Source organism: Rhipicephalus sanguineus, chromosome 6, assembly GCF_013339695.2.
Source record: "Rhipicephalus sanguineus isolate Rsan-2018 chromosome 6, BIME_Rsan_1.4, whole genome shotgun sequence".
NCBI lineage: Eukaryota > Metazoa > Arthropoda > Arachnida > Ixodida > Ixodidae > Rhipicephalus > Rhipicephalus sanguineus.
Genome location: NC_051181.1, coordinates 75,803,989 through 75,825,368, shown reverse-complemented (window position 1 = coordinate 75,825,368; position 21,380 = coordinate 75,803,989). Strand labels below are relative to the sequence as shown.

General features: G+C 47.3%; 1 protein-coding gene across 1 annotated transcript; it reads right to left on the bottom strand.

The window, feature by feature from the left end:
• Positions 1–1,382: 1,382 nt before the first annotated feature.
• LOC119397352 (solute carrier family 22 member 21-like) lies at positions 1,383–20,984 on the bottom strand. Its single transcript, XM_037664785.1, has 12 exons — positions 20,577–20,984; positions 18,694–18,895; positions 16,500–16,711; positions 15,197–15,297; positions 14,148–14,302; positions 12,951–13,119; positions 9,483–9,630; positions 7,799–7,896; positions 6,634–6,848; positions 5,310–5,491; positions 2,488–2,627; positions 1,383–1,395 (listed from the first exon to the last, which is right to left on the bottom strand). Exons 1-12 carry the CDS (start codon positions 20,982–20,984, stop codon positions 1,383–1,385), a joined length of 2,043 nt encoding a protein of 680 aa, XP_037520713.1.
• Positions 20,985–21,380: the final 396 nt, after the last annotated feature.

Genomic DNA, 21,380 nt, shown 5'->3' with positions numbered 1-21,380 from the left:
AAAAGCCAGGAATCGAGCCGGAATCGAACCTAGGCATTCTGCACGGCATTGAAGTGTTCTGCCACAGAGCTACGCCATCGCTTGAAACTTCTTCGGAAAAATACCCTATGCAGTATTCATTTATGTCAGACGAGGAGTCGCGTTAACTGACGTAATATTACGTGGTGGAAGCGAATGATCGCACGAGGCGTCACACCATGTGAACTGCGCTACGGGTGCGGGGTTTAAAGCTGCCCACCAATTATCAAGGGCTCAGCAATGGTGCATCACTGCAATCATAAGCTGCATAATTATCAGAATGTAGAGCCCCGTACGTGCGCGCACTGCCTTACAGACGGGTACTGAGGGCTTCGCCAGTTCGCAAAATGGTGAATAATGGCTTAAGGGGTACTTCGCAAGAGTACCTGCAATGGGCGTTCTAGGTGAATGCTTACCACGGTAGCGCGATAAGACATGAACTAAGAAAAAACTCACAGGGTCCCTCATGCATTCACCTAAGACGACTCGAAGGCTCAAGCCATCCTCTTTTTCTTCTCCGTGGATGTATTTAAAGTCACTGTAACGTTCCAGTGACTTTGGATGTATTGATCCTGCCCCGTCACCTTCCGAAAACTTTGTGCAACTAGCGTGGTTTTGCACTGCCTTCAGGATCGGAGGCACCTCACCAGGTTGTGTACTGCCTCCGTGATCGGCCCACCTTTGACCAAGCTACAGTGTCATGCGATGACGGCATCATGTGACGTTGGGTCACGTCACGGAACGCCAAAATTGGTGACGTCATGATGACGTCACAAAATTTAGCGCTATGTACGTCATGATGGCGTCATATGGCGACGTCATCACGTGACGATGATTTTCTGCATCACCCGTGCTATTCCCGACGCCGCGGGACGCCGACGGTGAATTTCCGCGGTTGATGAGGTATCTAAGGTTTTCGCCTTAATAAACCGATAAACACCAGGAGCGAGTACTCCAGGTCGTCCTCTGCACAGTGGACAAGACGGGCGCCCGCCGTCCTGTGTGCTACCTTTCCTTGTCCGTATCTTATCGCGCTGCCGTGGCAAGTGTTCTAGAATGCGACAACTGGTCCAAGCAAAAGCGTTACTGCCATGGGAGAACTTACAACGGCAAAGGTCACGCGCACGAAGTTTCTTTCCTCATGGCGCGGTTGAGCTGTCCACCGAGATACGAAGCAGGGCAAGCGAATGAGAAGGCTATGCGAACGGGGCCCGAAATGCTATGGCATTCCACTATTAACTGCGACGCTTTAGCGTCCCCTTATTATTTTGCATTCAGATGTTAAGTAGGTTGCAGTGGACCGAACTCGCCGGATATAAGTATAAGCTGTGTCTCACAACTAAACCGGACAAGTATCGTTACAACTAAGCGTGTAAACTGCGGGCCAGAGAAAGTATTTCAAGTCAATTTAATTCAATCCTCTTTATTTAACATAAACTATCCTGCCTGGACTCCTTGGATAAAACGTGCAAGGATACAGCTTGACGGGGCACAGGGTATCATAGGCACATGGCGACGTGGCATGGTTTAAAGAGGTTTAAAAAGAAAGATATAATACGTTTAAAAACAACATTATACGCAAAAATAAACGAGTTAATTACACAGGTGGTAGAATATCGCTACACACTAATTAAAAAAAATATATAACCTCACTTGTATGTCCGAAAAAAGACAAGGCATTGATGTTATAATTGGAAACAAAGATTAAATTAAAATAAGCTAACAACGCGAACTTCTACACCAATAAGTATAATACACCTAGTTTCACTAGCAGAGCGAAATCGCAGCACCACTAATACAGCAACAAAATACCACAGGACAAAACAACACTAGTAATACCAGTAGCAAGTAGCATGACTAGAATAATGATGGAGAAGGTACAATAAAAGTTCGACAACCCAGAAGGTAGCACCTCGCAGCGTAATCGCGATAGTAACATAAACGCGGTGGCGTAATCGGACCGTGTTTGTTCCGCCTTCCCAATCGCTAGCCTGTATTCGCTTCTCAGTGAAGACGTAAACCATGCCGCAAGGAAAGTCAAAGTGCGGACGCCATCCGGCTCCTATTTTCATTTGCATCTAATTCGAATTTTCGCTCCCGGACGACGTTGATTTTTCGCTCATAACCAAAGACGCCACCGCCGCCGATACCGGAATTTCTTCGAAACGAGCTTTTAAACGCTGTCGCGTTAAAATCTCTTGACCCGCGCAGTAGCTTAGTGCGTAAACGTAAGGTGTCGTGCTGCTAAGCTGGAGGCGGCCGCATTTAGATGAGGGCGAAATGGAAAGAACACCCGTGCACTTAGATTTAGGTGCATGGTAAAGAACCCCAGGCGGTCGAAACTAATTCGGAGTCCCTGTAACAAGGCCTGCCTAATAATCATATCGCGGGTCGGTGCGCAAAATCCCAACAAGTGTTGTTATCAGAAATGTCGTCAAATGAAATGGAAAGGTATCGTCGCGTGTGTACTCGAACAGGGACGGGGCAGCGCTGCGCGCCACGAAAGGGGCCTCGCGTCTCGTCTCCGGCACGGTGAGCACGAGGCCACCGCTGATCAACGTCACTATGGCGAACAGCAGAAGCAGCATGACAGGATAGTTGTCGCGAGCCTGCAAGGACAGCAAATCGAGAACGTGAGTCAATCGTGGTATTCCGAAACAAGCGTTATCCATGTCGCGTACAGCACACATTTAGATGACACAAAGCAGCTTCAGTAAAACGTTTGTCACTTTACGTAACATTCATAAGCAATATGAAAGGGAACACTGATTTCTTGTTTATAGGGACACTAAAGAGAAAAACGATTTTTCTCGTATTGGTAAGTTACCCTTTCAGGATACCAAAAACACCACGCTTGCTGCGGGAATAGGCTTGGTTAGAGAGAAAACGCACAAAAAGAAAATTCCGGTAGCGACGCCCCCTTGAAATTTCCGCATGAGTCACAGTGACGTCATAGATTCTAACGGCGTCTGTTAGGGCCTACGCAGTCTCTAATAATTAAAAATGAAGTACATCATCTTCCGAGGGAGCCATATACTTATACCAATTGTCAGGAAATTTCTTTGAGCCAATGTGGTCAGAATGCGAAGACGCACTTTGGAGTCCGTGACGTCAATATCGGAGATTTTGGCGGGAAATTTAAAGGTGACATTTTTGACAATGATTTTCTCATCTATTAATAAACCTACGGTGGTGAAATAAACAAGACTAGAGTTTGAAGAGTGTAATCTATCAATCTAAGCTAATTTATTGTTTCACTCTTGTGTCCCTTTAAGTCACGATTACTGGTGATGTGGGGATAAAAATTTGGCATATTGATCTACAACAGCTATACACCTTTCCGCTCGAACATCTAGCGTTACGAACACTTTCGTGCTTGGTAACTACACTTAGCCACCATGGTTACTTGAAGGTAACTTCAGTGTTCTCTTTCATATTGTTCACGACTGTATGTTAAAAACAAGTGCTTTTCCTGCACGTTACGGTAGGCATTCATTCAGAGCATTTACTTTAACGCACGGAAACAGGTACGCAAGAGACGAGGTCGAAAGGAATAAACAGCGCCACCTGTTGCCTCGTACCAGACTTGTCCGATCCAAAAAAACAAAAACAAAAATCAGTTTCGCCGCAAGGGCGAAGCAATGAATGCGATAGCGAGAAACTAATGCTATACGAAGTGAGGCTCGCCAATGGATACTCTCAGTTTGAACAGCGCTCCTGTTGCAAAGACGGCCGAAGCAGCGAAGGAAACTAGCGTGCTTCAAGTGTCGAGCTGTGACACTTGATAGTTCGCGCTCATCTTCTGTTTATTCGTTTAGTGGCGTCTCTTGAGCTCGAGTGACATTCGTACGCACCGTAACATGAGCGCGGACATCACGGTGAAAGCTTGAAACATCCCTCTTGCCCTCACCACGAGAAAACCGCGCGAGCAGACAGCGGAAGGCCAAGGTTCTCGCTGCGCAAATATAACAAGAAGCAAGCGAGTTGGCCGACGACTTTTAAATGCGCCCGTCGCGCTCCTAGCGCCATCTCGCTGGTAATGAAGAAACGCTTATAAGCGCCGGCCATCTCTGAGTCCGTCCAGCGGTAAAGGGTCTGTATATAACGCTCGCCGTTAGCTACGTGGAGGAACTGCGTTCCGTGGCGTAGTGGTTAGCACCACTCGCTGCGGAGCAAGAGGTCCCTGGTTCGATTCCGCGCTTCGGAAGCATTTTTCTGAATTATTTTCCTTTAGGGCTTTTATATATATATATATATATATATATATATATATATATATATATATGTATGTATATATTTATACATATACGGTGCATGACGGCGACGGCAAAATCCAGCCGAGACTGTCCATATAATTGCTATCGCAATAAAACAAGAAAAAAAGAGACCCCATTAGCAACAATTCTAGTTTCTTGCGGGCGCGTCTCGTTTGGCTTACGGACGCCGGTGCTACCGAAGGATGTATAGAAAATTCCAAGATTCCAAGCACTATACAGTCAGAAGCAATGTTGCGTTTGTTTACAGAAAGCAAAAGTTAACTTAGGTTTTGGCGACCAACGATCACGAAAGGGTATAACAATCACGAGAATTCACGCTAATGCGGGATCAATGTGTGCAGCCATGTTCGATAACGCTATTTAAAAAAAATACCGTGATTTTACGTGCGTGAAACCACGACATGATTGAGGCACGGAGAAGTCGGGACTCCAGAGTAATTTGGCCACTCGTAGTTCCTCAACGTGCACATAAATCTAAGCACACGAATATATTTTTTTTCAGCTATAGCGCGCCAAGCGGAATGCAGCTACCGTGGCCGGGAATCCAACCTATCTCATCGAGCTTAGCAGCGCAACAGCGTAGCGCCTCAGGTACCACGGCGGGTCGGCACACTTTTTTTTAGCATGCGTCAAAATTACCTACCTTAAACTCATGATATAACGTGCCTTAGCATAGCTTGCCTCAATCTAAAAAAAAGAAAAAAATATATAATAATTGCGTTCGACCCGCTTAGGTAGCTTAAGCACGTAATGTGTCGCGCTGCTAAGCTCAAAGAAACGAGCTCGATTCGTCACGGCGGCCGCATTTCCATGGGGACGCAATGCAGGATCGACCACGTGCGTACATTTAGGTACACGTTGAGAAACCCGGGTGGCCAAAATAAGTTCGGAGTATCCAACTACAGCGCGATTCATAATCATATATTGTGGCTTTCACAAGCATAAAACCCGGAATTAGCTATTGCGTTTACGTTTTGGTTGCGAACGATATTCTAAAACTCTCCATAATCTCACCAGCAACATGATGTACGGGGAACCAAGCGCTCCGAGCAGGCTGGATGCCTCGCCCCAGCAGTAGGCGAAGGTCAGCACCAGCTGCGGAAACAACTCTACGTTCACCACGGGCAATACGCAGTGCACTGCGGCTTGCGCCAATAAACCGATAAACACCAGGACCGAGTACTCCAGGTCGTCCTCTGCGCAGTCCACAAGAGGGGTCTCTGCTTTTCTAATGCGTTAGCATCATAAGCATACAAATTGAAAAGGGTGTATGCGTTTGGCAACAGCGGTTTGAGGTATAGTGATCATAACAGAATAGATATACAGAAATAAATTCAAATGAAGGTAAATGCTGTGACGAAATTCACGCATTAGAACCGGAAGAAGATAAATATAAACAAGAAGTGAGTCAACTGTAATGCGAAGTGGTCAGCCAAAGGTGGTTAAGAACGGAAAGCTTTCGTTACAGATATTTCTCTGCACACCAGATGGTCGCACAGATTTTCTTTCATCTCTATAATATAGGAGGAGGTCGTCCAGCACGCAGTTTTAAAGAAGATTTAAAGCTTTAAAATGTCAGACTGGCGCTAAAAGCAACGCGGATTGGAAAGAAAGAAAGACGGGGACAGACAACGTGAGTGCTACATATTTCAGAAAATATCCGCCCTCCTCCGCCGTACCATCGCGCATGAGCAGAAAATCAAAACTCGCTATAGTTTTGACGTTAGAAGATGATGTTAAATACCCTAGGGTTTGACATGCAAAAACTTGACATGAGCCACGCTGTGGTGGGAGACACCAGATTAACTTTGACCACCCGGGGTTGTCGAAAGAATAAGGGGGTTCTTGCGTTTTGCAGTCACGGAAAAGCGGCCGCTTCAGGCTGTCGGGATTCGAACCCGTGCCATCCTGCTTATATTAAGTCACAAAAAACCGTTAACCATAACCTAGGAAGACTAACCTACCATTGCCAATAGTTATCCAACGCAATAAATAAATAAATAAATAAATAAATAAATAAATAAATAAATAAATAAATAAATAAATAAATAAATAAATAAATAACAAGTTGCCAACATGAGAATTCATTTAACAGTGATGAGCCAATATTAGCAAGTACTAACCAATGCCCGCAGTTGAATTAGGTCAGATATATTCGTAATACTGCAGAATGTGGTCGAAGAGGCCCGAAAAGATACTGCCTTTAAAGATACTAACTAAAACTGGTCGCGTGAGCTATATAAGCTCACGCTCAATACGTACCAGGCTCATTGTGTACAGACTGGTCTGCCTACAATCAGTGTTGCTATATAGCCAGAATAGTTTTCCGGCAGCTAACCGCTCTGCACGAACGCGGTGAGCGTCCAGGCGACGCCCGCGACGAAGAAGCACACGGCCGAGGTGCGAATGCGACCGTAGCGCTCCAAGAAAGCGCCGCCTGCCACCACGCAAGCCATGTCTAGGGTGGCCAAGTATTTCGCATCGAACACTGGGCGCATGGAGCGCTGTACGAAGTGCGTGACTGCGCTCAGGTACACCAGGGTGCACGAGAACCTGCGACGGTGGTGAAAACGGTAATGTAGGAGTGTCGCGACGAGGGATGGTCAGCACGAGGATAGCACTCGAGTTTGCTCATCTAGTAGTAACTGTGCCGTGTGTCACGCGGGAAATCGAAAAGAGGTGCAGAACATGTGCGACAGTGGGAATGGCATAGTAGAACCTCACTCTAGCAAAGTCGTAGGGAGCAGAAAAAACTCATGAGTTTCGCTGCAAGGGCGAAACAATGAATGCGATAGCAACACATTGGAATGTTATACGTAGTACTGCTAAAAGACAACTCCTGACCTGGCCACAGTTTAACAAATGCTGGTGTAAGAAAATGTGGCCGTTGCAGCAAGCGAAGCGACCTTCGTGCTGTCTACCGCTTCAGCGTAGACTGAGAGGGTGAGAACACAGTACCTACAAAGACATGGGCCGTCTGCTGATCCCTGTCAAGATAGGACTCGCGAGACCGTGCCCCTGCCGCTCATAGTACGCTATTCCTGCGGGAACCATGCACCCCCCACCCCCCTCCGGGACCCCCCATGGACCATTCGCGCAATGGAAGACGGCCGCGTTTCTTATCTGCAGGAGCAGCGATCATCGGCTGCCCTTGCACGCTCTCACTCGCACATACAACATACCACGCGGCGGAGCGGTGTTATCGCTCTTGAACTTTATATGGAACCTCATGGCGACGGCGAAGGCAAAAATGGGCAGGAGTGTTCATATGTTTGCTATCGTAATAAATATTGTTACTGTATCAAGTTCCTTCGCAGTAGCAGCGCTTACAATTTTAAATTCCCGTAAATAAGTTAAATGTTGTTTAAGCACTCACATGCGTAATTAACTGTCGCCCGGAATAGCGGTTATCACTCGTCAGTTGCTTGAACGCGTCTTCATTTCTCGCGTTGAACGCATATAGCAGGAAAGGAATCGCGAGCCGCATTTTATAGGTGGCGCACCTGCAGACCATCACGACCAGGAGGAAGCGGATGTTCGTGGAGGACACCAGCAAGCCGCGCGTAGGCATTCGTAGGGCCGTGGTCCAGCGATCGTGCGACTGCAAGGACGTGTAGCAAGAGAGCAGCGAGGTAACGTAAGTGGCACGAAACACCCATAGGACCTGCATATGGCTGCCATGGTTCAAACAGCACTCAGCGATTCCTTCGAATACCCTTTGGAACATGAAAGAGAGCATGTCATGTGCTAGAAATGAAACTGTTCGTATTAGCGAGAAGAGCAACGTACAAGCGCCGTCTCTTGAGAATGCTGTGTGTATGTGTGTTTTGCGCTGCAAAAAATGTAAATAGCGAACAGCCCACTGTGTTATCGAGGACGTGAATTAGTAGGCCATGACCTGAAGTCATTAGTCGACAGAACTAGACCTGCAATGAACACATTGTGATAGAGCTTTCGTGGCTGTGCGTCGTGTTTTAGGCTGGCAATGGGCAGAAGCTCAAATAGTTCGTGTAAATTCATGTACCAACTGCGTTGAGTATATGCCAAATGACGGTGGCTAGTCCGAAGTAATCCTCGGATATACAGGAAAGTGGTTGTCAAAGCTACTTTGCTACACCGTGCTCTCTTATGGGCCACAGAAGTAAGCGTCAATTCACCCTTTCAATCACTACTACCACTGCCACTCCCAGAGGGCGACATGACCTCGCCGACCAAGAGCAATGCGAGAGGAAAGTGTGAGATATAAAAGGTGCGTTCGTAGAGACCGTGGCGCAGTGGATAGCGTGCCCGGCATTTGTGTCGTGGACCGGCCGAGAGGTCGTGGGCTCGACTCCCGTTGACGGAAGTTTTCCTTCTTTGCCATCTGGTAGTGTGCATTCTTTCTACGTCATTTCCGTGACGGAAGTACGTCACTGAATTCTTGGTGGACCCCGGCATAACACTTTGATGTTAATAAATAAAAAATAAGCAAACAAATAAATAAATACACGCTTTGCATGGAGGCTATATAAACAAGGCTTTTTAACTGCGCTAACAAACACGGGCAAAGAGGGAAGAATTAACAGTGGACGTGCGCAGGCTCACAACTCTATGTTCAATTTCACTGTGACTGTGCTGCGCTTTCCGCGCAGGTCTAGCGTTCTTTTTAAATGCTACTTTGTGACAGCAGCGTATCTTTGTATACGGCGCGTCGGAAAGATGGCTACTGCTGCACTGCTCGAACGCAGCGAGATTTCGTTCAGCGCATATAACGCCGCTATATATACATAGTCGTACTAAGCATCACAGACCGAATGTATCCTCTAGCGGATAAAGCTTAAGCGTACCCCCCCCCTTTTTTTTTAGATGTGAAGCATCTTATAGCGGAGTTCAGTCCCGGTGGTGATGTGCGGCGTGACCACCCTTACTGCGCATGCGCAAGCCCTCTCCACACAACTCCTCTCCCTCTCCGCTCCGTCTCTCATCCCCCTCTCCACTTCCAATTTCCCATCCCCTTTCACCCTCCCCTCTCCACTTTCCCTCTCTCCCATCTCCCCTTCCCTTCTCCACTTCCCCTCTCACTTTTGCCTCTCTCCCCTCCCCTCTCTACTCCCCTTCTGAAGCGCGGGCTCTACATGCCGAAACTCTGCTTCTCATCGCCTCAGGTCCCCTTTAGCGGGAGATGGTGTGATTTTTTTCCTCACCTACCTTTTCAATTTCGTTGCACGCTCTCCGCCAGAGGAATTGGGCCTTCCGCTTGCTGAGGCCGTTCAGCCTCGAGGAGTTCATCATGACCACCTCAGCTCGCGCTAACTGGCCGCGTGCCATCAGCCATCGCGGAGATTCGGTCACAGCGCTGCAATAATGCGAGCAAACTTAATCTGCTACACGCAACACTTCTTCTCGGCCCACCAGGCGAAGTGATCTCTTTAACATTCTTTCGTTAGTCGCAATATCTGTTCTTAGAAATAGTTGACGCTTGGACAAGTTTGTATGAATCCATTAAGAAATGTTAACAATGCATAACAAGTTAAAAAAAGAGACGGAACAACCAAGGCAAAGAGCGCTCTGGTTTGTTCCGTCCCTATTTTTAACTTTTATTGCGATAGCAATTATATGGACAGTCTCGGCTGGAAAATGTCCGTCCCCGTCGCCGTCATTCACCGTATATGTATAAGCATGTATATATATAGAAAAGCCATAAAGAAAAAATATTTCAGAAATTTTTTCCGACGCGCGGAATCGAACGGGCGACCTCTCGCTTTGCAGCCCGTCGCGTTAGACGTTAGGCCACGACAGCACCGTCTTTCAGCCTGCTAACGGCGAGCTATTTATATACACCATGTAATTCAGCATGCTTTCTTAGTGGCCACATAGATGGCGCGACGTGCGCGCGTAAGGCGCACTTTAAAGATCGTCGCCCCGCTCTTGCGAACGCCGTTGCTCTTCGCTCTACAGGGCGTGGTTGCTTTCGTGCGCTTATCTCGAGGAAAGAAGGGGCGGCCGGTGGGGTGCTTCGCTTCGCTCGCTGCAGCGGCCGCGTTTGCGAAACGAGCGCGCTGTTCAAACAGAAATAAGTAACAACTGTGACAATTAGTTGGCGCTCGTCTTGTGTGTACCTGTTCGTTCATTTCGCGCGTCCTGCTTTATGTTTGAGCAGTGCGCTTCAAGTGTCGAGCTGTGACGCATTAGTTCGCGCTCGTCCTGTGTGCGCTCTTTTCGTGCGTCCTATGGGCTGGAGCGACGCGCTGGCAATTTCGAGCTGCTTTCCGTTCTTCGCGTTACATTACTGTTTATTGCTATCGCATTCATTGCTTCGCCGTTGCGGCGAAACTGTGACTTTTTTTTTATGCGCTGCCAACATTTTGTAATGCTGTCCTTAAGTTTTCCTTCTCTCTGCATACTTAAACACGAATTTTGGATGAACTTTAGGGTCCTTCAGCAAGCTACCAACATCGCCGACAGATTGCCTGATTTGTTCATTCGTCGTGTTTTTATTGGTTTTTATGCCACATCTTCCGCTTCGCGAAGTTTTCTGTTCGGTTTCTTCTGCGCCTTTTTATAGTCTTATATTCCGTTATTTCACTGTATTCTTTCGTTGATTACAAATAATGAATGTATCTACTCACACGATATCTTGTTAATGTATGAATTAAGGTTGTCTTGATGGTGTTGGCGGAACAGTACGGTATTTTATCGCCCCGGTAAAAACCGTGCACTGTTTAGAGTGCAATTCTGCAGCACAATTACAACGGCAATCAACCTTGCAAGTGTTTTCTTTCGCTAACGCTAGTGCGACAGCAAGTTACTGGCGTCAAATTCCCTTTACGCCTCAACGTCATATGTGCTTTCTGACAGTAAAATATATCGGCAGCCCAAAGCCAAAGAAAGACGATTCGCGCGCGTACGGCGGTGGCTATCATACAGTGTCGAAATGACATAATAAATGTTGCGCAGTTAATAATAATGTGCTTCCAAGGGTACAGGTTACGACGCGACGATGTGCAGGCGCCCAAATCTTTAACTATCGTGCGCGAGCGCCGGCTTTTTTGTGCGTGAGCGCCGTACGACGGAGCCAAGCTGCAAACAGGCCGACAGTAAGCGTATGCGCACGAAGCGCGCTCAGCTGTGCCCATCGTCTGCTTGGCTATTCCTTCGCGAGAACGTCAGCCTGCATTAACTCACTTCAGACGAACAGGCAGCGCGTCTTGCTCGTATCTGATATGCCGACGACCAGCAAGCAACCGAGAAAATGAAATCCGCAGCGTCACAAGCCCCCGCGCATGAGATAAGCTGACAAATGTGGATCGTTGATTTGTTATCTGGCGACGCAAATGTATTTTGTTTTTTGCGCTTACACTCGCCCTGTTTGCAACTTGGTGAATATCGTGGGTACAGCGCAACATCAGTAGGAAAGAAACGACACACAGGAAAGAGCGCTGTGTGTGTGTCGTTTTTTTCCTACTGATGTTGCGTTGTACCCATGATATTCAGCATGAACCAACTCGCCCAAATCAAGCTCTTGTTGTTGCAACTTGGCTCCGTCGTACGGCGCTGACGCACAAAAATGTCGGCGCTCGCGCCCGATAGTTAAAGATTTGGACGGCTGTACGTTATTAAATGCGCTGCTTACTACACTACAGTTTCAATTAAAATTGTTCCAAGCAGCTACAAGAAAGGTTACTTCGGAAGGGTATATGATGCACAAGTTTTGAGGACTTCTACAAAAAGAAAGAAATAAAAAACGGCGGCGATACTAATCCCTGTCTTAGGTGTCTGATAGTGGCTCTCGCACGTTGGCGTTCGTGTTGCCTGGCGTATTGCTTGAGTTCGTGTTTCATCGCGCTGCCGAAGCGGATCTCAGGGGCCACGTAGAAAGAAACGAGCGGTTGAGATCTTCTCCGTCAGGTGCCGTAAAGATCCAAGATGCTCGCAAGAAAATCATCTGCTCTTTGATTGAACTCATTCAATTGATTTTCATTATTATCCTGACGGTTAATTGCTCCTCATCTTAAGAAGACTCGTACTCCGATATCATAGGTATCCCATATAACCCTTAAATTGAACCAGAGCAATCGATTTCGTGCGAGTTTTATTTTTACGAGACTTTTTCTGAATATTTGGAAAACCGGAAGTAAGCGTTCGACCGGAAGTGCTTGCAAGAGAAACAAATGTGTGTCACTCGGTGCTGCTGCCAGTAATAAGATATAACCTCATTACATTCTGCCCAGGTTCAGTCGTGTAATTATCAATCAATCAATCAATCAATCAATCAATCAATCAATCAATCAATCAATCAATCAATCAATCAATCAATCAATCAATCAATCAATCAATCAATCAATCAATCAATTACACAGTACAGTGTACTCTAAATTGACCACAAATATATAAGATAAGTGGGCAGGGTTGGCAAAAAGGCAATTTAAAACATGTGCCTTAAAGTGAATCACAGGTTAATTAGTGAAATCGTAAATTACAATTCTTAGTTGATTTTTCACGCGATTAAGAAATCTCTCTGTAAAGAGTGAACAGGGCTATCCATCAAAGGATTTTTTTTAAGAGGCATACTGTCTAGACAAAAAAAAAATTGATCTGTTGCATGCGCGCGCAGGAATTACGCGCGCATCACACTGCTTTCTCAAGATCTGTTGACATACAGCGTAACCGACTCACACGAAGGCGACTGCGCACGCGCTGACGGGCAGGGTGTAACTCAGCTGTATGGATCGCCATGAGAGCTGTGGCCTGTTCAGTACACCCACGAACATGTGGCCGGTGGCGAAACCGAGCTGTGAAATCACGACGAACAGCGCCAGGTACTCGCGCGATACTGCCTCGAACACTGCACGATGACGCAGCACATGCACTGTGTACAGTCAATGTCGGTCTATATCTTTGAACGTAATCGCTCTAACCGACTTGCCGGGGCAATAGGCACAAAGTACTCGCAGGACGGGCAGTAGATCGTTAAATATCCCTACGACTAAGCGCTAACAGATGGGGGACGAAAGAAAAACAGGTTCGTTTGCCCGTCCGTTCGCATTTTGCCTTCGAGATGAATCTCAAGTGAAATCAGGTTTATTTCCGACATCAAGTCGGAGGTCCTTAGGCAAAATATGTCGCAGACATCTTGAGTGCGCCAAAGGACCTGTACAGAGAGTTGCAATGTTTTTACGATGGTGATCATATCGACACATTTACCAAATCAAACATAGGACAGATCCAATAACTATTTAAATATACACAATTAGCGTACGTAAAACAACATTCACACAATTCTTGCAGACACCTAGTCCCGCATGCTAATACAATTTGAAAGTAAAAAAAATATACACATAAAATTTATACATATTGATATATGAAAGAAAGATATGGCAATGATACAGAATTTCCTATTTCTTGAACAGCATTGTTCGCATATGTTGTTTCTGTTTCTGATGTATGCCTACTTGCCCGCATGTTTCGCGTCTTTTGAAACAGGCAGTGGGACATCAGTGTTGAGTCAGTTTAGCGGTGTTCGTCTCGTCGTTGGAGTGGCTAAATCGCCGAATTTTCAGCGACAACATTTGCTCGCAAAGTTTTTGCAATTCAGGAACAGTGAACAACCTGGAATGATTTTCAAGTTAAAGCACTGCACTGATGGTGCAGCCTGAGTGAACCCATCAGAGTAATAGGAATAAGGGTGATCGGAGTGACGGTTATCGAAGCTGCGAGGTAAAGCTTTCCATTTAGGCAATTCGGTCTCTTTAGCGTATCAGCCCCGTTTACATGAAGACGAGGATACGAGAATAGTCGGACAATTAGGTCTTAACCTTCGGTTTTGTACACCGTTGCAATGGAAGACGAAGGAGTAAGAGTTCAGCCGCTCACTGAGAACGAAGCTGGCGATGTAGAGGACAATCAGGAAGAGCCCCAGGAGGCAGCGGCAAATCATGAACAGGAGCACCGACTTCACGAAGTAGATTGCGAACGAGAACATCGACGCCGCTACTACTGCCAACAGAATTATGGGACGCCGGCCGGTCCTGGGAACATGAGATTGCAGATTTCAGAGGCCAATCCTTGGGGCAGGAACAAATATTTATGCTTATTACAAGCCCAAACTCACATGTCTAATGCCGTATATAGTGAAAACTCAGTCATGTTTGATTTAAAAAACGGTAGCGCGAAGACTGGACACGAGAAAAGAAGCATGCTACACGAGCGCTATATTGTGCGCTCCTTCTCTTGTGTCCATCCTTTGCGCTTTTTTTACGTCAAGGTAGCCCGCACCAAACAGCCCTTCAACAAATCCTACTGAAACCATGTTTCACTCACCAATGGCACAAGGAAGGCATACTCACTGCTCTGGTCTGTTTTTTGCAAGCTTCTTACCTTTCGTGCTGAAATGTCTAACATAATATCCATTCTACTAGATACAGATGTCCCTCACTCTTATGATTGCCTAGTTGTGGGGTTTTGCAACCTCGAAAGAGGACTTACAGAGGCTGCGACGTCAACGGGCGCCCCTTGTCTCGAAATGTGAACAAGTAATTATGCTCACTCTGTTGACTTTAGGGTGATCTTCATTTCTTACACAGAAATGCCTCCCTCCTCTGAATGTACGGGCACCTATCGGTACGTATATTTGAGCGTGTATTGTAAAAAATTCAAGTAACATAGTTTCATGTCAGACCCCGTTGCCAGCAGTAACGAGATATCAGAAGAACTCCATAAGAGGATGTCGACAGCGAACTGAATCGCAGGTAGGGAGGGATCTTAATAGTATTTTCTGACCAGTTGCTGTAAGTGGGGAAGATGACTCGGGGCGTTGCGATTATTTCTTGTCCAGTAGGACCCAGCGAAGTTCAAATAAAATGGCTACCGTAGGCGAAGAATCGATGATGGCACGCTGTAAATGTCTACGCGTGATAGCGTACCTGTCGACCAGGAAAGGCAGCACCCAGGCTACCAGGCTGCCGGCGAGGAAGGCGAACCGTGTGAACGGTCGCAGCCACTGCCGCGAACACACCATGTCCCACTGCGATCGAGACAAGGCGCTTTTAGCTTAATAAATCATATTAATGTCTCATTGAGCGGCCCCTTGAGAGAAACATGGCAGGCGGATGAAGTGGTGCAAAAACCTACGTGAGATTTAGGTGCACGTTAAAAAAAGCCCCGGGTCGTAGAAATTTCCGGAGCCCCAACTACGACGTCTCTCAGTCACATCGTGGTTCTGGGACGTTAATCCCCTACAATTATTATAAAAACCAACGTGACCTACGTTACTGATGACCACATAACGTGACGTCACAATATGAAGTCATAATGGCGTCACCGATCGCAGGACTTTGTACCGTCACTATGAAGTCATCGTAACGTCACATGATGACGCCATCACGTGGCATCATCACTTGGACACAGGCGGGCCAATCCTGGAGGTAGAGGAATAGCACTTGAGGTCCACAAAGCTTAAGGGTAGCGGGGGAGCAATGCAATAGACTGAGAAAGTAACGCTAATTTATTTACAGCATGCCGTTCACACTACGGCTCTCTATGTCTTGCAAGAAGTCTGGCCCCCGATTGTATAACTTTAATGTATTAACAAGTGCGCAGCAGGCTTTCGCTTTCAAGTATTACACGATGTAATATACTGTCCAATTTTTCTTAAGGAGAACACCTTAGATGCCTCGTCAAGGCCGAAAAGTGACCGTCGGCGGCGTCGGCGTCAACACGAACCATAAAATGTTAACGCCATGTGGTTAACGTCACCCCATTCGCGAGAATGTGTGACGTCACTGTGACGGCAATTAACGTGGTGTCATGTGACGACATCTTCACATGGCATAGTCGCCTGGTCAAAGGTGGGCCGATCCCGGAGGCACTGCAAAACCACGTGAAGTCCAGAAAGATTGCAATGCCTCCGATCTCGGATGCACTGCAAAGCTACGTTAGGGGCAAATAACTTTTACCTTTCTTTTGAGGATGGGAAAGACGCTTATTTCTGCCACCCATATAGCGGAGCACGGCGCACTGTACTTGGGGGGAGGGGAAAGGGGAGTGAAGGAAGAGGGTGGAGAGGACAGACCACCATCTGGGGAAATGGGTACCCACAGTACTGAGAGCCAGGCCGGGGTACCCCTTAGAAGAACCTGCTGGTACCCGGCGGCGCTGGGAAACGAACCTTATGCGGGAGCATGAGCCTTCCCTTCATATATGGCACCCAATCTCTCTTATACGTACCTCAGGTACAATGTTGTTGTGGCGGCGGGCGTTCTCGTAGAGCCACGCGGGGCACGGAATAGTGACGTCACCACTTTCCGGGTGCTGCCGTTGACGACAGGCGACGTCATCATCCCGCTTTGACCAGCCTCGTGTGGTGCTCCAGGCGTCGTCCTCGGGAATCGATACGTTTGCCCAGCTCAGTGGTTTGCACGTGAAGTGCACCTCGCGCTCTGTAAGTCCCGAGTGTCATCAATCATGTGCGAGTGCAGGGCAACGAGCGACGGTCTTCTTTGGACACAGACAAAAAAATTGCAGCGAAGTTTTCTTACAGAGAATCGTCGTAGTGCGCGAAGTGCTTTGTTTTACATTTAAATGTCATAATATAGATAAATACCCATAATATGTAGCCATGTTTTGATGTTGAGATGACGTATTTATTTCGGTCGTTAAAGCAAAAAAAGTGCACCAGCACTCTTGGTGCCATGTACTGTCACGGCCGCTACATACTCTACACATATTGAACTTGTTACTCGCAACTTCTATGATTGTATATGAACCTTCATGTTGTAAATCCCTTGAGAAATTGAGATAATGTAAATAAATAAATAAATAAATAAATAAATAAAAACTGACAGCTTTTCTTATTTATTCACCTAAGACGACCCGAAGGCGAAAGTCATCGTCTCCTTTTTCTTCTCAGTCGATGTGTTTATCCTTTCCCCGTCCCTCTCCGAGGTATTTACGCACCTGACGCGGTTTTCGCCTGCCTCCAGGATCGGAGGCATTGCAAGCTTTCAGCACCTCACCCCGTTTTACCTTGCCTCCGTGATCGGCCCACCTTTGACCAAGCAAAGATGTGATGTGATGACGTCACAGTCATATGGTGACATCGCAATGACGTCAAAAATTTTGGCGTTCTGTGATGACATGATAGTGTTGTCACTGATCACGGGATGATGATTTTTTGCATCACTCGTGTTCAAGTCGACGCCACCTACCGTCATTTTCGCGTTTATTTATGCATCTAAGGCTTTTGCCTTAATAAATAAATAAATAAATAAATAAATAAATAAATAAATAAATAAATAAATAAATAAATAAATAATGAAGTGTGGCAGAGCAGTACGCACGTTATATTGTATTGAATCGTCGTTTAGAAAATAGTTAACGAGCACTAGACAACCTTAGCCACAGTTGGTATTATGCGAATAAAATACGGCAAGCATCGCACTAACTATCGTCATTTCTCGAAAGTAATAATCGGGTAACGCTGGAATTCCTGAGCATGCGAAGATAAATGTTTACCTGCTTTTCAGCTACCGCGCGACGTTAGTCGACGACTCTGTTTGTTTCTGTCTGTTTTATATGTGTCTGCCGGCCTTAGTATCTGCTACGACGAATCCCTACCAAATAGCTCAGCTTTCGGTGATTCTGAAGTTTCGCCTAAGTCCACCTAAACGAAGTGGTTTACGAGCCTAGTTACGTACTGTTTGTATTCGACGTCTGCGCCTTTATGGCGCAGCTGTAAATGAAAAACTTGATTGATTTGTGGCTTCCGTACTCAAACAGGAAAAAAAAACCACGTGAGCAATGACTTCATGTAATGACGTCACCGTATGACGTCACCATGACGTCGCAGAAAATTGTGACGTTTTGACTACGCCATCCTGTTGTCACACGATGACATCAATTGACATCGTCGATCGGTCAAAGCTGGGCCAATGCCGGAGGCGGTGCCACCGGTGGTCCGATCCCGGAGGCTGTGCAGAAAACGTAAGTTGAGCAGTACGACTTTCGTACTTGTTTTCGCCGCGTCATTCAAGTCTAGGTGATGCGTTGGCGCGGTCATGCGTGGCAAGTATGTGTCGACCGGTTATTGTGAAAACGCCCAGGAAGCAGCGCGCTTATGACGAACGCTGACGAGACCAGAGGCGGAAGTGCTCCCGTCAGCTCTGCTGGCCATCCGCCTTCACAGAGTGGAATCGCTTCAACTTTTTGGCTGCTGTACCCAGTCGTACTCTATAACCATAACTAACCCAAGCGTCCATCTTGACTCCATCTTAATTAACCTGTAATCACACCACCATCACGGGTCTTGACAGCACCTGACATGCAGCTCGTCCCCTTGATAAGTACTTGCTCCCCGTGCTAACCCGAATACTCTGAAATGGACAGGTGACGGTTCAGTAGGTATACCGTGGCTGTCGCTCACCAATGACGGCGTCGATGAAGAGGTGTACGGACAGGCTGAAGTAGGCCATCATGACGAACCCCAACGACAGCCGCTGGTAGGCGCCATTGCCACCGAAGATGGCCACTACGTTGTCCTTGCCAGGGGCGCGCGGTGTGTCTACGACAGCCTCCTTCTCCTGGGCGACACCAGGGGGAGTCACCGACGGGAGCACGTCGCCTTCCTGCCAAGCAAGTACACAGTTGGAGCGAAAATGCTTCGTGGCATTTCGGCTGGTTTAGTAAATATGTAGCGTAGGGAAGAATACGAATAAAGCACCAGACGATGTGGACGCACCATTCAAAGGCTCTATAAAAATCAGTGCATCGACAACGCAATGAGGAATATCAGATTTCAAGCGTTACGTAAGAAGTTCACATAAAGCAAAGAAAAAATATATATAAAAATAAAACCGGAAGAAAAACTGGCTGTCTACGACGATAAACCTCCTGTTCATTATTTTGCCCTTCTATGTTTAGCGGTTTCGTCTGAACTACGCTGACAACTACAAACCGATTCGATTCGCATCCATGTTTTATTTTATCTTTCTGCTAAAGAAACGAGCAGTCACGAAAAGCTACAGCTACTAAAACGAGTGTCTTAACCAAGTGGCTTACCCCGACTAATGGCGGGCTTGGGTTCGTACCTGGGAGAAAACTCGTCATTTGGCGGGGTAGCCGAACACTTAATGGTTGGTGGTGACTTTGGCTAAGAAAGACGCACAAAGCCGTAGAATGAATGCGACCACAAACTTCGTGAACGCGGGTATTCGCACTCAGATCTAATACGAATGGGTTTGCCGCGTTTTGGAGGAGGATTCGAGGCTTTCGTGCTCAGCGTGTTACTTAAAACTGCCGCAAAATACTTTTTTGAACATATATATTGCCTAACCCTGGACGCTTGTCGCCTGCACCGTCCGACATCAGACGGGCTATCGTTCCGCGGCCCGTCCACACTTCAACGAGCGGACGCGCCCCAGTTTGTAACCTAGGATTCAGCCGAGGGCCACACGCTCAAGGCCTGCTGCCCCCTGTGGAAGAATCAGTAGCGTTTCTGTAAGCCATTCGTCAAAAAACATACTGGATACATGGTGGCTGCTTCAGAGGGCGATCGAGGACTTACGCGTAACAACATGATCCGGTTCCGCATAAGAGGACGAGTTGGCTGCCTGCTGGAGCGCGTGTGTGGTACGTGCGTCCGTGTATATGCGTACTAAACTCACGAAACGAGCAGGGTGCATGAAGAGGAACCCTTCTGACAGACGTTTAGGTAGCGCCGCAAGCAACAAGCTGAGCCCTTTAGTGAGACCGAAGAGTTCGGCTGGGAGCGTGCTTCATAGAGACAGTTGGTTCAGTGTTCACTGGATAGTGCACCTTGTCCCACATTGAAGACCAGTTTACGTGGTGGCCTGGAGACCAAGCGCTCGGAACGTGCCACTGCGACTTGACGACTCGAGGCGACTTATAGAGGAGCACTCCGAGTGTGCAACTTTAAGAAACTAGCAAAGTGACTTACAGAGCACCCGTGTGCATTGTGCATGAGAGAGCACGACTACGTTTTGTGCGCATGCGGACAAAGCTTCTGCGCATCACCATACATGCGGACAACACTTCTGCGCAGCACCATAGAACGGATCGTTCTTGCCTTTGATGCTGTTTTCACGAGAAGCTGTCCCTTCTTTGCCATATTCGTCAGAACTGGAACGGTGCTTCAGATTGTATCTGTCCATATTTCTATACCTCTTAGCAGTGCATCTATACCGAAAACCGAAAAGAGGGCGGCCGGACACGGCTAGTCGGACACCGCGTTATCTATTTTGCTTAAAGAAAGATTAAGCGCGAAAGGAGCACGCGTGCAGCACTCGCCTTTTCTCGGTCATACAGCACCGATGTCGCGTCCACCATGGATCCGGTGCGGGAAACGAGAACGCCGGTTTCCACTGGCGCTTGAACGTTGTCGTGACCCGGCGTGATTTGGCGCACTTCTGCCCCGGTGGCTCGGCGCAGCGCTTGCTCCGCTTCGGCTGCGCCTCCTCCAGTGTCTAGAGGGGGTGCGAGTTCACCTGGCTCTAGGGACGCGATCCGGTGATGTTTCTTCTTCTTGTGACGTCGACTGCGATGAGGAGACTGCGGTGCGCCTTCTTGTCGCGTCGTGTCCGTCACTAGATTCCTGGGACCCGAGTTGTCCCGTTTCTTGTGCCTCTTGGATGGAGAGGGTCCCGTGGTCGAATCGGCACCGTCGGAGGCAGGGGATGCGGCCATTTGCTGCTGCATTGCGTGAGAACCCATTGGTTGTCCCTGTGCCGTGTTCTGCGGATCAGAATGCGGCGACAGGTCGTCTGCAGGTCCGAAATGATGACGATGATGATGCTCCTTGGATGATGGCACCTACCCACTCAGGGGGATCGGCCAAGAGTCGGGCGGATCATAAAGATCCGAAGTGATGATGATGATGATGATTTCCTTTATGCATGGCTCACACCCACTCTGGGGGATTGGCCAAGAAACGATTAATTTTAGGTAGAAGTGACCACATATGATTTCTATGACTAATGAATTATAGAGTAGTTAGAAAAAATGCATAATGCTAATTTAAAATTCCGAATTAAAACCGCCCTGATTCAATTAAGAATTTTTGTACAGCGGAACAGACGTCCCGGTGACAATGAC